The 12,698-nt window shown below is 36.7% G+C and overlaps 1 protein-coding gene across 1 annotated transcript in view; it reads right to left on the minus strand.

The window, feature by feature from the left end:
* Positions 1-12,698, minus strand: part of JMY (junction mediating and regulatory protein, p53 cofactor) — a gene marked incomplete at its 5' end in the record, with an annotated part of 72,188 nt that overhangs the window by 43,370 nt on the left and 16,120 nt on the right. The window contains one exon of the mRNA XM_082075664.1: positions 6,284-6,457. Coding sequence (XP_081931790.1) covers positions 6,284-6,457 — 174 coding nt within the window. The remainder of the gene's footprint in view (positions 1-6,283; positions 6,458-12,698) is intronic.

Genomic DNA, 12,698 nt, shown 5'->3' on the forward strand with positions numbered 1-12,698 from the left:
TCCTCTTTCAAAATGCTGAATGCCAAACTATTTTCAGAGAACTCCTCGAGATAGTTCTCATACCTTTCTCCTCATGAGTATTAGTTAATTAAGTGCATACAAATGTGCATGCATACTTTTGGAGTTTGCCATTAGTCTCCTGCACATGCATTACTTCTTATTTAATGACAATTTCACCAATTTCACCTACCATTTTATTATCCAATACAGTCTTTTGTAAGCAATCTTAAAAACAAACCAAACCAATCAACCACACAAGAACAAACAATCAAACAACCACCCCCCAAAAACATAATCAGACTTTTCTACAGGTCTTAATAATCAGTTTTACAGTTCAACATCCAGGGCAGTTATGTACTTTATTCACTATGAATACAGGCAGATTTAAGTGATCAGATACATGCTACATTTTTGTAGTGAGCAACCAAGAGTTCCATTTCCTCACTAATCAGACTACCAGCCTGTCTTCCATCAGATTGCCTGTTTGGAGCATTATTTTTCCAAAGGCCCATAAAACCATGATATTATGTCAGCAAAATGTTCTCCTATGAGTTCATACAATAATCTAGATGATTTATTGCCCAGAACCTAAATAGAGACTGGCACACAACCCCTCTGAAACAGACTGAGACTACAAAGACTATCACAGCATAGTTCAGCATATTACAGTGGTTTCCGAAACAAGAAAGCAATATTTTCAAAAAAGTTTATGACCTTAACTTGCAAATGCAACCATTTTGCTTAAACTTACAAAACCCGTTCTTCCCTACTCTACAGGTTTTTCCAAAGCCAAGATGATTTAACTGTGATTTCTGATGATGTGTAGACAAGCCTTCAACTACAGATACACTAAAAGAGACTTAAGAATTCTCTGTAGTATTTCAGTCTCTCCACTGAGTACTACCTTAAGTTTTCTTACCAGATGTTTTTCATCAGCTTTTGTCAGCAAGTCACTAGTCGACAACTAGTGGAGGATGTGGTTCACGAAAGCGACAGGAATGACACCGAGCTGATTGCATGCAAGTAATCTATGTTTTAATTGGTGCTGCTTTAGTGTTCTCCAATATGCGTTGTGTAGCTTTGTTTTCGTGCTTTTCACTGCAAGACCATCAGGCACTCAAACATACTATATGAGGCTAAAAAAACATATGTATCTGCACTTCAAAACCCAGCTCCCTAACATACCAGTTATTCAAGAGTCAATGATACAAACATGTATTCTTGATGTATGGGAGCAACACTACAAATTAAGCATATGAAACATTGACATCCACTCCAGTCCTCAGAACATCTTCAGTTGACTGGGAAACTTTTAAAAAAGTATTCTCTGAATATTTTTTCAAGTGTTCTATATTGCCAGCTATCCTCATCACTAAACTTATCTTCTCCTTTGAACTGTTTTCATACTTGGTGAAAATATTTTTTAACCAAACTGCAATTCACCATCAAGTATTAAACGAACAAATCAATCTGCATGCTGTTGAGCCAGAGTTATATTTTCAACTATACCAGTATCTGCTTAAACAAGCTTGAAAGGGAAGCACAACATAGACTAATAAAGCATTCTACAATTAAAAAAAAAAAGGAATTTGAGGAATTGTCAAGCTATATGCTGCTCTAATCTTTTATTTCCTGTGCTTTACCTCAACCTCAGTGAATTTAAAGTCCTTAAAAACTCCTCACATTCAAGTGAATTAACATATCAGTGAAAATAATTAATGTGCACACAATGAAGCTAAGAGTGCTTTAAAACATATGCATAATAACATTTTAATGTTCACATTTTCTGGAGATGAATTGAAAGGTAATGATGGCTGCAGTTATTATCAGTTCTCAGTTAAACAAATCCAGTCCAACTCAGGCCTTCAAGAATACTTCTGTCAAAAGTTTTGCTGGCATGGCATGTACGGGTAGGTAATGAAACAATTTATCTTATATTTTTAGTCAACAATATCAAGCACATTAAAAAAAAAAAAAAAAGAAAATAAAGCCTCTCATTGATTTCACCAGGGGTTTGATAAAACACAGTCTACTCAATATGACTAAAGTACTGTCCACAATATTAAGACCATAAAAATTCAAAGTAGCAAGGTAGTTTGTTCCTCTCTATGGAGGCCGGTGAACACAACTGTACACACATAAAAGGCTTTTGATTTCTGCCCGTGAAGTTATTATTTTGAATTTTTTTTTTTTCTAAATAACCAGATTTGGCATCCTGTATCAAAGAAACCTTGATATCTTATCCTTAAAGGGCTTAAAGCTTGATCATATTAACCGGCCAGTAAGTTCTATAGCCAAGTATCAACCACTAATTGGTCCCTTCTCTACAGACTTTGCCAAGAAGGCTGCACTACGTAAGGAGGATCTGACAAAATTAGGATTTAACTATCTGAAATCAAAGGCACCAGAGAACATGTATCTACTCTGTTTCTTCTAAATTTTAGGAGTACTTCACCTCCATGTTACCACCTACTGATGCCTGCTACTTCCCACTTTTCTGCTATGGCAATGTGTATTCTTAATGTATTAAAAAAAAAAAAGTTAAAATTTCCACAGGAAAATTATATATTTTGATAAACTTGTGGGTATAAATGAGAAACACTTTTAGGATCAGAAATAATAGTGTTTTTTTCAGTTAATTAGAACTCTGATTACTAGAAAAAAGAGCACCTTAAAATCTATATAGAATTCTAAATTAATGCCAGATACAGTGATCTATAAGTATTGTTTGCCCTGTGGTTTTAAGTTCATACTTGTCTTCAACATTTTTTGAAATAGAGATAGCTCAAAACATATAATACAGCATTTGAATATCAAGCTTCACTTGCCCTTATGCCGATGTTATATCTGAGAGTCTGAAATGGAGAAATGGACCAGTAACCCAAACAGTGAAACTGAGCGCTAAAACACACTGGTTTAATGTCTTTACATATTATGAGAACTAAACCAGCAACTGCCCAGAAATAATGAATTTTAAAAACAACTATACAAATTCAGCACAACTTTTACATGTATATAAATCGTAATATTGTCTTCAATTCCTTTATTATACCTTCTCCAGCATTCATTAATCATACTTATAGATCTGACTGGTTGGTTGACTTACCAATATAACTTTTCACACCTTATAAAACATGGTCATACTAGACACACAGAATATTTCTAGTAACCATATCTTACGTTTTAATATTGACATGAGTGAAGACTTGCTTCTTTGATGGGCCATTTCTCAATTTGATAATACCATTCATTACAAATTGGCTTTTACTTCTGTCACCCACATAAAGGCCTTGGAGCAAGCAGGACTATTCCCATAACACATATTTCCAAAATTTAAGTCCCAAACACTGCTGTGCTTGCAGTGTCCAGTTTTTTTCAAGAATGCATGGTACCTGGTAAGCATTTTGCCATGCTTTGAGGGAAGTCCCCATAGATTCAAGCAGCACTTAAAAATAATAAGCATTTATACAAATAAAACCAGGTTTCTGAAGCTGGGATACCAATAAATGAGAAACATATAACTTCTGAATACATTGTTCTAGGGTAAGATGACTAGTCCATGATTAAATAGAAATTTTGGCAGAAGTCTGTTTTCCAGAGTGACATTTCATTTCATAATAATCCATCCTTTTCTCTCTCCATAATCTCCTGCCTTTGTATGTTTTCCAAATCCAGCAATACTTAAGTGCTTCACAATACAGCTTTGACTCCTCACCCATAATAAATGATACATCCTTCACACTAAATGAAGCAATATACACTTGAAAATCTAGCCTACAATCAAGTTAAAATATAAAAACAAACAAACAAACAGAGACTTCTATCACGTCTATTGTGGACAAGACTAATCTCCATTTTTAAGATTCTGACTGTTTTACCTTTGTTATGAACTTCTGTTATGGCTTGTTTTTGTTTTTCTCCAAAAAAAAGGAATCTGCAGAGAATACATCTCCCTTACTCTAATAAGCCTCCACTGAGTGGACAGAATTTTGTTTGTTTCTACCTTCCCTCCCGCAGGCTTGTCTCTTGCTAGAAGTTTCACAACAACAGCAGAAATATAAGACACATGATATCTCTTCCAATGTTTTTGTCTTGCTCCAAAAGGATAAGCCACTAAACACTCTTCTCAAAGATTATAGGCAAAGCAATTGATTTCCTCCTAAACTGAATCAGAAAACTAACAAAATGAAACTGATTAAAATACTTACTAAAATAACTTCCTCACAAACCACAACCAGATACCTAACAGAGAAAATGTCTAAAACTGGCAAATAAGGTAATTACAGAAGGTACATGCAATCTTGACCAAATACTGATATTTGTATTCAAGCTTAATTATCCTCGTTATCTCTTTTTTCATTTTAGTAACACATTCTGCAGATTCTTCCTGCCTTACCCTGCTCTACATCCAAACTTTATCGTTCTCCTTGATACTCTTTATATATAAACATGTTCACAGCTCCCACATTATATGTTTCCATTTCACTAAGGTAGTATCAGAAATACTTCCATTATGCATGAAAATGAAGCCACCAGCCATAAGGGTTTATGGAAACTTAAGGATCTTTGTTCCATTATTAAGCCTGCCAGAAAAACATATGCAGCAAGTTAGTACAAACCATTTCATGCACAAGTTCTATTTATAAAACAATTCTTCTACCCTAGCTACCCAGTGTAATACATATTTTGTCATCATAGATACAAGTACTGCTTTCTCTCAAACAATGAAAAGAAAAACAAGAGATGGCATCTTTCTCTACCACATAATACAAATGACCAAGCTTTATAACTCAAAAATTGCCAAGTTAGGAAAAGAACTTAATGTACATTACATGTAAGTATAATATGTACAACTAACATAATCAAACACAGAACAAGCGTCAGAACTTCACCAAGGTCATTCGTTCAGAAAAAATAGATGATTTGGTACTTTAAAACTGGAATTCAAGAGATCATCGAGGCTGGGGAAGAAGGGAAGGAAGGAAGGAAGGAGGGAGGGAAGAAGGCAGGCAGGCACCCACACCACACAAACCACCACCATAAACATGCCAACCAACCAAGAAAAAAACCCACAAATCATAAATCCTGCTCCCTACTCAATATGATACTTATCTAACAGAAAATAAATCATTTTCCTCTGCTACAGATTCAAATAAAATGGGAACTATTTCATCATGCATGGAAGAAGGCTTTTTATTAAATATACTGTTCATAATCTTCAACTGTATGATACAGCTGAAAAAAAATTCATCCTATTCTCTATGCAGCAACACTTAGCATTCAGGGGAAAAATGCACTTCTACTTCAAATATCATCACATTTTCTCACCGAGTTAGTTTCAGATTGCTGAACATTATGAAATATTACTTTATGGACACAGCAAGAGCTCAAAATACAAGTAGTTTTGGCATTGTAAATCCTCTTACCTGCCTCCCTCATTCTAGACTCAAAATCAGACAAAACCACTGTATTTTTAAATTGTCACCAGTAATGTTGGCTAATTAAACAAGGTGCCAAGCTAAGACAAGTTGACATTTGCAATACAAATTAAATGAACCCATTTCAATTTATCTGTTACAACACATGTATTAGAATAAGAAGGGTATAGTCTTAATAATCTTCATAGGGACTAACGATTTTCCCAAAAGTACTTCTAAGATGCAATAAAGATGATATCTGGTATTTTTGGTTAACCATTTAAAATCAGAGTTATTTTCAAAGAAAACATATGCATTATAAAACAGTTTTACCAAAATGTAATACTCTTCAGCTGGCTATACTTTTGTAGCTCTTAGAAAAATATATTGTTAAGTGTCACAACAAATTGTGACAAATATGCTTCCATATCTAAGTGTTTTACAACATCAGATGGGAAGCTACTGACTTCTCATGGTTTACCAGATTATCTCAGAAAACCAAAATGAAAAGTAACTTCCTGTGTAATCTTTCAAAAGAATTAACAATAGCACAGATACTGTACATATGTCTCTATTTTACATATTGATCAGTATACCCAGTAACCACAAAATTGTAATTTTCACCTATTAAATTCAGCAATGAATTTCAACAATCAAACACAGTAAGTTAAACAGGAGATAGTGAGCTACATATCAGAGATGTTCGCACTCTTCAAAAGTACTCCTCTGAATGAAGGAACTAGGAAAATATCGTGAACATCCAGTGGAGAAACCATCACTACACATACTGTGTAATAAAAATAGTAAAAAGTAACTAAAAAACACTATTTCCCCATTAATAAGAAGTTCAGTTACCTTTACCATACCTTTATCTGCTGTCTTCTAAGCATCGCAAGTTCCCTCATATCTCGGAATGGCTGCAGTAAGTATTGGTAGAGCTCCGTGGTAGCTTCTGCAAGACTACTGTAGGCTTCATCTTCCATTTGATACAATTCAAGCAGCTCAACCATGCTTTCTGTGTTCTTATGTTTTTCCAGAAGCTGTAGAAGAAGTGCCAATTTCAGTGAACATGTTCCAACATTTCTGCTAAAAGTGACAGTCATTTAAAAAACTTTTTTTAACCCATCCTCTCCCACAAAATCATCTCTTAGACCAAAAAAAACCCCAATCAAACAAACAAAACCAAAAAAAGGACAGGGGAAAAAAAAAAACCACAACCCAAAACCAACAACAAAAAAACAAAACCAAAACAAACAAAACATAATCCCCACCCACACCTTGAACTTAGCCAGTCAAGTATGAGCATAGCTTTGAGAACCTCAACTGAAAATGTGCAGCACTCTTATTGATTGTTGGCTTCCCAAAATCTCTGGAAGGTAATGGTGCGAGCACAAAGCACAAAAAGCAACTTAGTAGAAGAATCTGTAGCGTAGTAATCACATATGCTACTTCACTAATTTACCACTTTCAGGTATGGAGAAGGGGAAGGAGTGATAGGAAAGGAGCCAAAATAGGGGAAGTCATATTCTGATCTTTCCAAGTTTTTTGGTGTCCTTTTTTTTTCTCTCCTCTTCTCCTATCAGTACATTGGACCCACACAGCCCCATTATATCAGTGCAGCTTCAGACAAACACAAAAATCTACACGAAACAAAACAGTGATCTGCATTTCTGGTAACTTTGCCTTCTAGTTAACGACTTTAGCCTAGACAGTTTATGCATGAAATTTCAAATGCACTAAGTTTCCATTAATTTAGATTCTTTTTTTCTTTAGAACAGAAATTACCTAAGTATTGTAAGTTTAAAAAATGAAGTTTTAATTCATACAAGAAAGCACAACAAATTCTGTCCATTCCTTCCTTTAGGTCTTACAAAGCCAAAAATTCATCTGTTTGTACAAATTTGCTACAATGTATGTTTATAATTTATATGCTTGTTTCGCATCTATTTTGGGCATTTGCCTGGGCAGACCTCACATGCTGCTGAAAATCTTTTACTGTTTCTAAAAAAATATTCATCTGTTTAAAAAAGCCTAATCTCATACAGACATGCGGAGTACTTGATGCATTTAAAAAGACAAGATTATCTGAAATTAATTCCCCTCTTATATAATTTTTAAAGTCAAAGTCTCTTGTCCTTGATATGGTCATCTCCAAAGGATATATTCACAGTCCAAGTCTATTTAAACTTAACACAGATTAGGAAGACCACGGAGTAAGTATACGTATGACCTATCCGTTCATTCAAGTTGGATGCCAAGCCTACATGAAATATTCTCAGTATACTGAACTCCATGAAGTGTTACAACTAGAAGACAAAACAAAGGGAGCTGTAGATTAAAACTGAAGATTTGATCGACAGTCCTTGGGAGTCTTGTCCGTTTATATCCCAGGACAGTCAAGTGAAAGAAGTCTCAATTACCATACTGTCTACTCAGTTTGCTCCATTACATATATATTACTATGCTGTGTTTCAGTTACCTGACCAGATAAGAAAAATCTTCTCTTCACAATGTAAATTTTGTTTCTGAAGATCCCCCTAACTCCACCTAGGCTTCCTTTGAAGCACTAAAGATCAGGCAAGATTAGAGAGAGGATGCAGAGCAGAATGCAGAACGGCTTGTAGTAGCTTTATTTATATGTTCAGCATTAAAATGATGGTCAGATGAGAAGCCAGGAAGAGCTTTCCCTCAACAAGGCTTATCAGAGATGAAAGGTCTAGGAGAGATGGTGCAGAACTGATGTGACATTCCTCAGAAGCATAAGGCAACTTGTTGCATTACATAAACAATTTCACCTGGGCAACTGTTCCTATTGCAAGGTCATTTGCGATGCCCTTCTGCTGTCTTCCAGCAGCGTGCAGTATTTTGTGCTATTTGAGCTCTCACTGAGAGTACCAGGTAGTGGTTTCTGGCTTCAGCCTGTAAAACTGACATTTTATGAACTTTCAGGGTTAAACACACATAACCTAACCTGCAATTAAGAAGTCATCTCAGATGCTCTTGGGTTTGAGTCCTAATTCCCTATGGATTTCATGCATTATTCCAGCCCACTAGCTGTTTTAACCATCTACTCTATAAATCCACCTTCTTCCTCAGCAACTCTTGGGTGTTGCTAGTGCCTAAAAATAGTTGCCATCTTCAAGCCTTCTCCTACTTCCCCTGGGCATTATCAGAAAACCCTCTGGCAGTTCCAAAGCTGTAATTACCCCTCTGTCAAGGTACTGAAAAACCAAACCTTTCTTCTCAAGCCACCCAATGCAAGAAGGGTCTCTATTATTAGCAGCAGCTCTACAGCACACTGTAATGTTAATTTCCTTTTAGTTCCTTAGACTATTAGTATCTTCTTATCAAATAAATTCAGATATTTGTTTCATTGTGACACCCTACTATTCTACTAAGATACAAATCCTTGAGGGCAACAAAAAACTACAAAAATTAGAGAAAACTTATCACCATTTAAAGGAGAATCTTAAGTAATCTCATTCCAGGAACAGAACAATACAATGCAGGGGCATTTTTTTCCTTTACAGACCACTCTTAAGGCCTATTTAATAGTTCTGATATTCTGGAAGACAGTCACAACTTTGCAGAAGATGGAGTGAAAGCACCATGAAATGAAGGACCATTTCCATTTTATGACCACCAGTATAGCACACAGACATCTTAAGGACAAGAAAAGCAAGAATCTACTTATAATTAGTTGGTTGTTCAGCAAAAATCATGTTCATCACTGGAAATGGTAGGGATAAAGTAATGAATTTTTATCACATTCCTTCCATACAGAAGACAAATAAATGGGCATCATTTGAAGGTCTCATCCACATTCAGTTCTATTTGGTTTGCTGCTGGAGCTATCCCAACCCTAAACCTAATGCTCAACTCCTTCAGAAATACAAAACTCCCAATAAAAAAATACAAATGAGACCAGGTTATTAATACAGAATATATAAATTATTAGCACAAGGTTAGCAACCATTCTTCCTTCCTAAGGCAATGACGTACACAGAGTCCATTCCCTGTGCCTAATGAAGACCTTCCTGAAAGAAAATGGTGATGAAATTTCATTTAAACTGTAGTTGCCAGGAAAGACAAAACAAAATATGAAAACTGATTTAGAAACTGAAGAGTATCACCTTATTCGTTTTGTAGCCAAGACCAAAGAGCTGTTGAATAGAGATATGGAGAGCAGTATAGGGGAATGGGACCTGGGGGTCCTGGTGGACAGCAGGATGACCATGAGCCAGCACTGGGCCCTTGTGGCCAGGAAGGCCAATGGCATCCTGGGCTGTATTAGAAAGGGGGTGGTTAGTAAGTCGAGAGAGGTTCTCCTTCCCCTCTACTCTGCCCTGGTGAGACCACACCTGGAATACTGTGTCCAGTTCTGGGCCCCTCCGTTCAAGAAGGACAGGGAACTGCTGGAGAGAGTCCAGCGCAGAGCCACGAAGATGATTAAGGGAGTGGAGCATCTCCCTTACGAGGAAAGGCTGAGGGAGCTGGGTCTCTTTAGCTTGGAGGAGACTGAGGGGTGACCTCATTAATGTTTATATATATGTAAAGGGTGTCACAAGGATGAAGCCAGGCTCTTCTCGGTGACCAATGACAGGACAAATGGCAATAGGTGCAAACTAGAACATAGGAGGATCCACTTAAATTTGATAAGAAACTTCTCAGTGAGGGTGACAGACACTGGAACAGGCTGCCCAGGGAGGCTGTGGAGTCTCCCTCTCTGGAGACATTCAAAATGTGCCTGGACACATTCCTGTGTAGCCTCATCTAGGTGTTCCTGCTCTGGCAGGGGGACTGGACTAGATGATCTTTCAAGCTCCCTTGCAATCCCTAACATTCTCTGATTCTCTGTGACTCTGTGAATAGTGTGGCCAGCAGAACTAAGGGAGTGATCGTCTCTCTTTACTCAGCACTGGTGAGGCCACACCTTGAATCCTGTGTTTGGTTTTGGGCTCCTCACTACAAGAAAGACATTGAGGTGCTTGAAAGAGTTCAGAGAAGGGCAACGAAGCTGGTGAGGGGTCTGGAGCACCTGTCCTGAAGGGGCACTGACACAGGAGACAGACTGTGCTAAGCTGGCTGTGTAGAGGGCGTCTCCCACTTTGCTCTGTAAGCCGTCTGATTGAAGCTTCCCGTTTTGGATCAAAGTCAGCTGAAGCATTTTTTTAGCTGGCTGCCATCCAGGCAGTATTCAGACTATCAGATAACAATAATGCTGGGTCAGCACAGAATCCACTGAATTAATAATGTCATAAGGCAAACCAGGCCCTCCATAGACTCACAGGTAGTTCAACTGTGTATGTTCCAATTTTTGCACAAGAGGTACCTAGACAATACACTATATTAGAAACATGAAAATTCACCTAATATCTTATTTACTATGGAGACACTGGTTAAGCTGTCTGGATGCCTAAACCAACCTGGTGTCGTAAAACCATGCAGTTTTCAAGGTGTTAGCATAAAATACATGAACAAAGTTTGTGGTCTGTTTTGTGGCCCACTCATGATTAATTCTCAGCATAGACATTCAGTGTTACTGTTCACTTACTTCAACAGCCTCAGTATGAATTTCTGACTTTCACAATTTTTTAATTATGTTATTTAAAGAAGTGGGTGGAGGAGGGCAGAGTAATATCCTGTACAGGCCTGACTAGTGCTATACCCATTGAATGCTGCATTTATTTTAAGAATCATGTTTCACAGATGTTACATTGTTCACAACTAAATGAATCCATATATTTTAGGCAACTATTATGCAGATAGACTCTAACCAGCAGGAAACATATTATTTTCAATTTAACAGCACATATATTTGGAGTATATAACAAGCATTATTTATGTCTTCTGTATTTTTTTTAAAATATTTTGTCCATAAAGCTTTAAAAGCATTGCAGCAGACAGTGCAATTATGTGCGAGTTGACCTCAGTTTGGAGTGTAATCCAAAGCTTGATTTAATCAGTGAAGAGTCAAGTCTTACATTTCCTTTGTTATTATTCCTAAAGCTTCCCCTGTTATTCATATTTTATTTTGTGTATTTTATAAAAGTATTGCATGACAGATGTGACAGATATCCATTTTTAGCTAAAACAGACCCTATTTTTCAGTCCCTCCCTAAGCTTCTTCATATTTTTCGAAATCGTCATCACACAATACCCTATTTTCCTATTAATTTGGTTTTTGAAAGCCTGACAGTATTAGTTGCTATTTCCAGGACAAATTCTGAAGATTTTTAATTGAAGCAACATACTTAAGATCAGAGGTAAAACTAAGGATAGTTGTTTTCAGAGCGGAGCACAGTAGTGTAGATAGAGTAGGTTTTAGATACTCCATCCTTTCCACTGAACAGCAGTCCTAAGAGTGAAACACCAGATCCTTCTGCTGATACACTTGCATTAGCCTGCAACAAGCTTCGGAGAAGTTCCAAAGAAGTGAAGTTCCAGAGTACATAAAATTTGGATGTGAGATTTTTAGCAACTAAACTTAGGCTGCAATTTCTTATATCAGAACATGCTTTAAATTGTTTCTATTCTCTTTTTAAGCTATCTTTAAAGAAACAAACAAATTATTGTTCAAAGCCAACGCAATCCCACATGTCCTGCTAATAAGCAAAGTCCAAGTTACATGAAATCTGTACTACACGCTAACTACTTTTCTCTCTCTTACACGCATGGTCCTGTATTTAGATGTCACCTGTTGTGGCTAAAAGATCAAGATTTGCCAGGACATTTAGCTTTCTGTTTGCATGGTTGCATTGTCATCAACAATCTTACTTTTGTAATATAAAATGACTATTTGCATTATTGCAGAAGGTGAATGCCCCCAAAATGGACCAAAGACTGATACTCCAATATATATCTAAAATATGTTTTACAGTTGGGGCAGAAATCAGATATCTAAGAGACTACAAAAGATGGACATGGAGATGGGACAGCATAAACAAATAAGTTAATACTGCCCAGCATGAGCAGTGCTGGCACCAGCACTACATCTGTCTGAACTCTTAAGATTAAAGGAAGATACAAAGAAGTGAGTTCCATATTAAACTTATCTAGAAACAACACTGTTTATAATTGGTACATAAAACAATCATCCACCTACTGAGTGGACAAAAAAGTCCAATTTTTTCAACTGAAAGACAGGAAATTCAGCTGAAGACAGGGAATTGGAAGTGTATGATGACACATTGCAAAAGTTATTGCCTGGATTATGGGGGAACTTTCTGAGGGGCTGTTTAGAGAAGGACTGGGCTAATTAAAATAATCAAACCAAATGCA

Source organism: Streptopelia decaocto (genome assembly GCF_964273445.1).
Source record: "Streptopelia decaocto genome assembly, chromosome: Z".
Taxonomy (NCBI): domain Eukaryota; kingdom Metazoa; phylum Chordata; class Aves; order Columbiformes; family Columbidae; genus Streptopelia; species Streptopelia decaocto.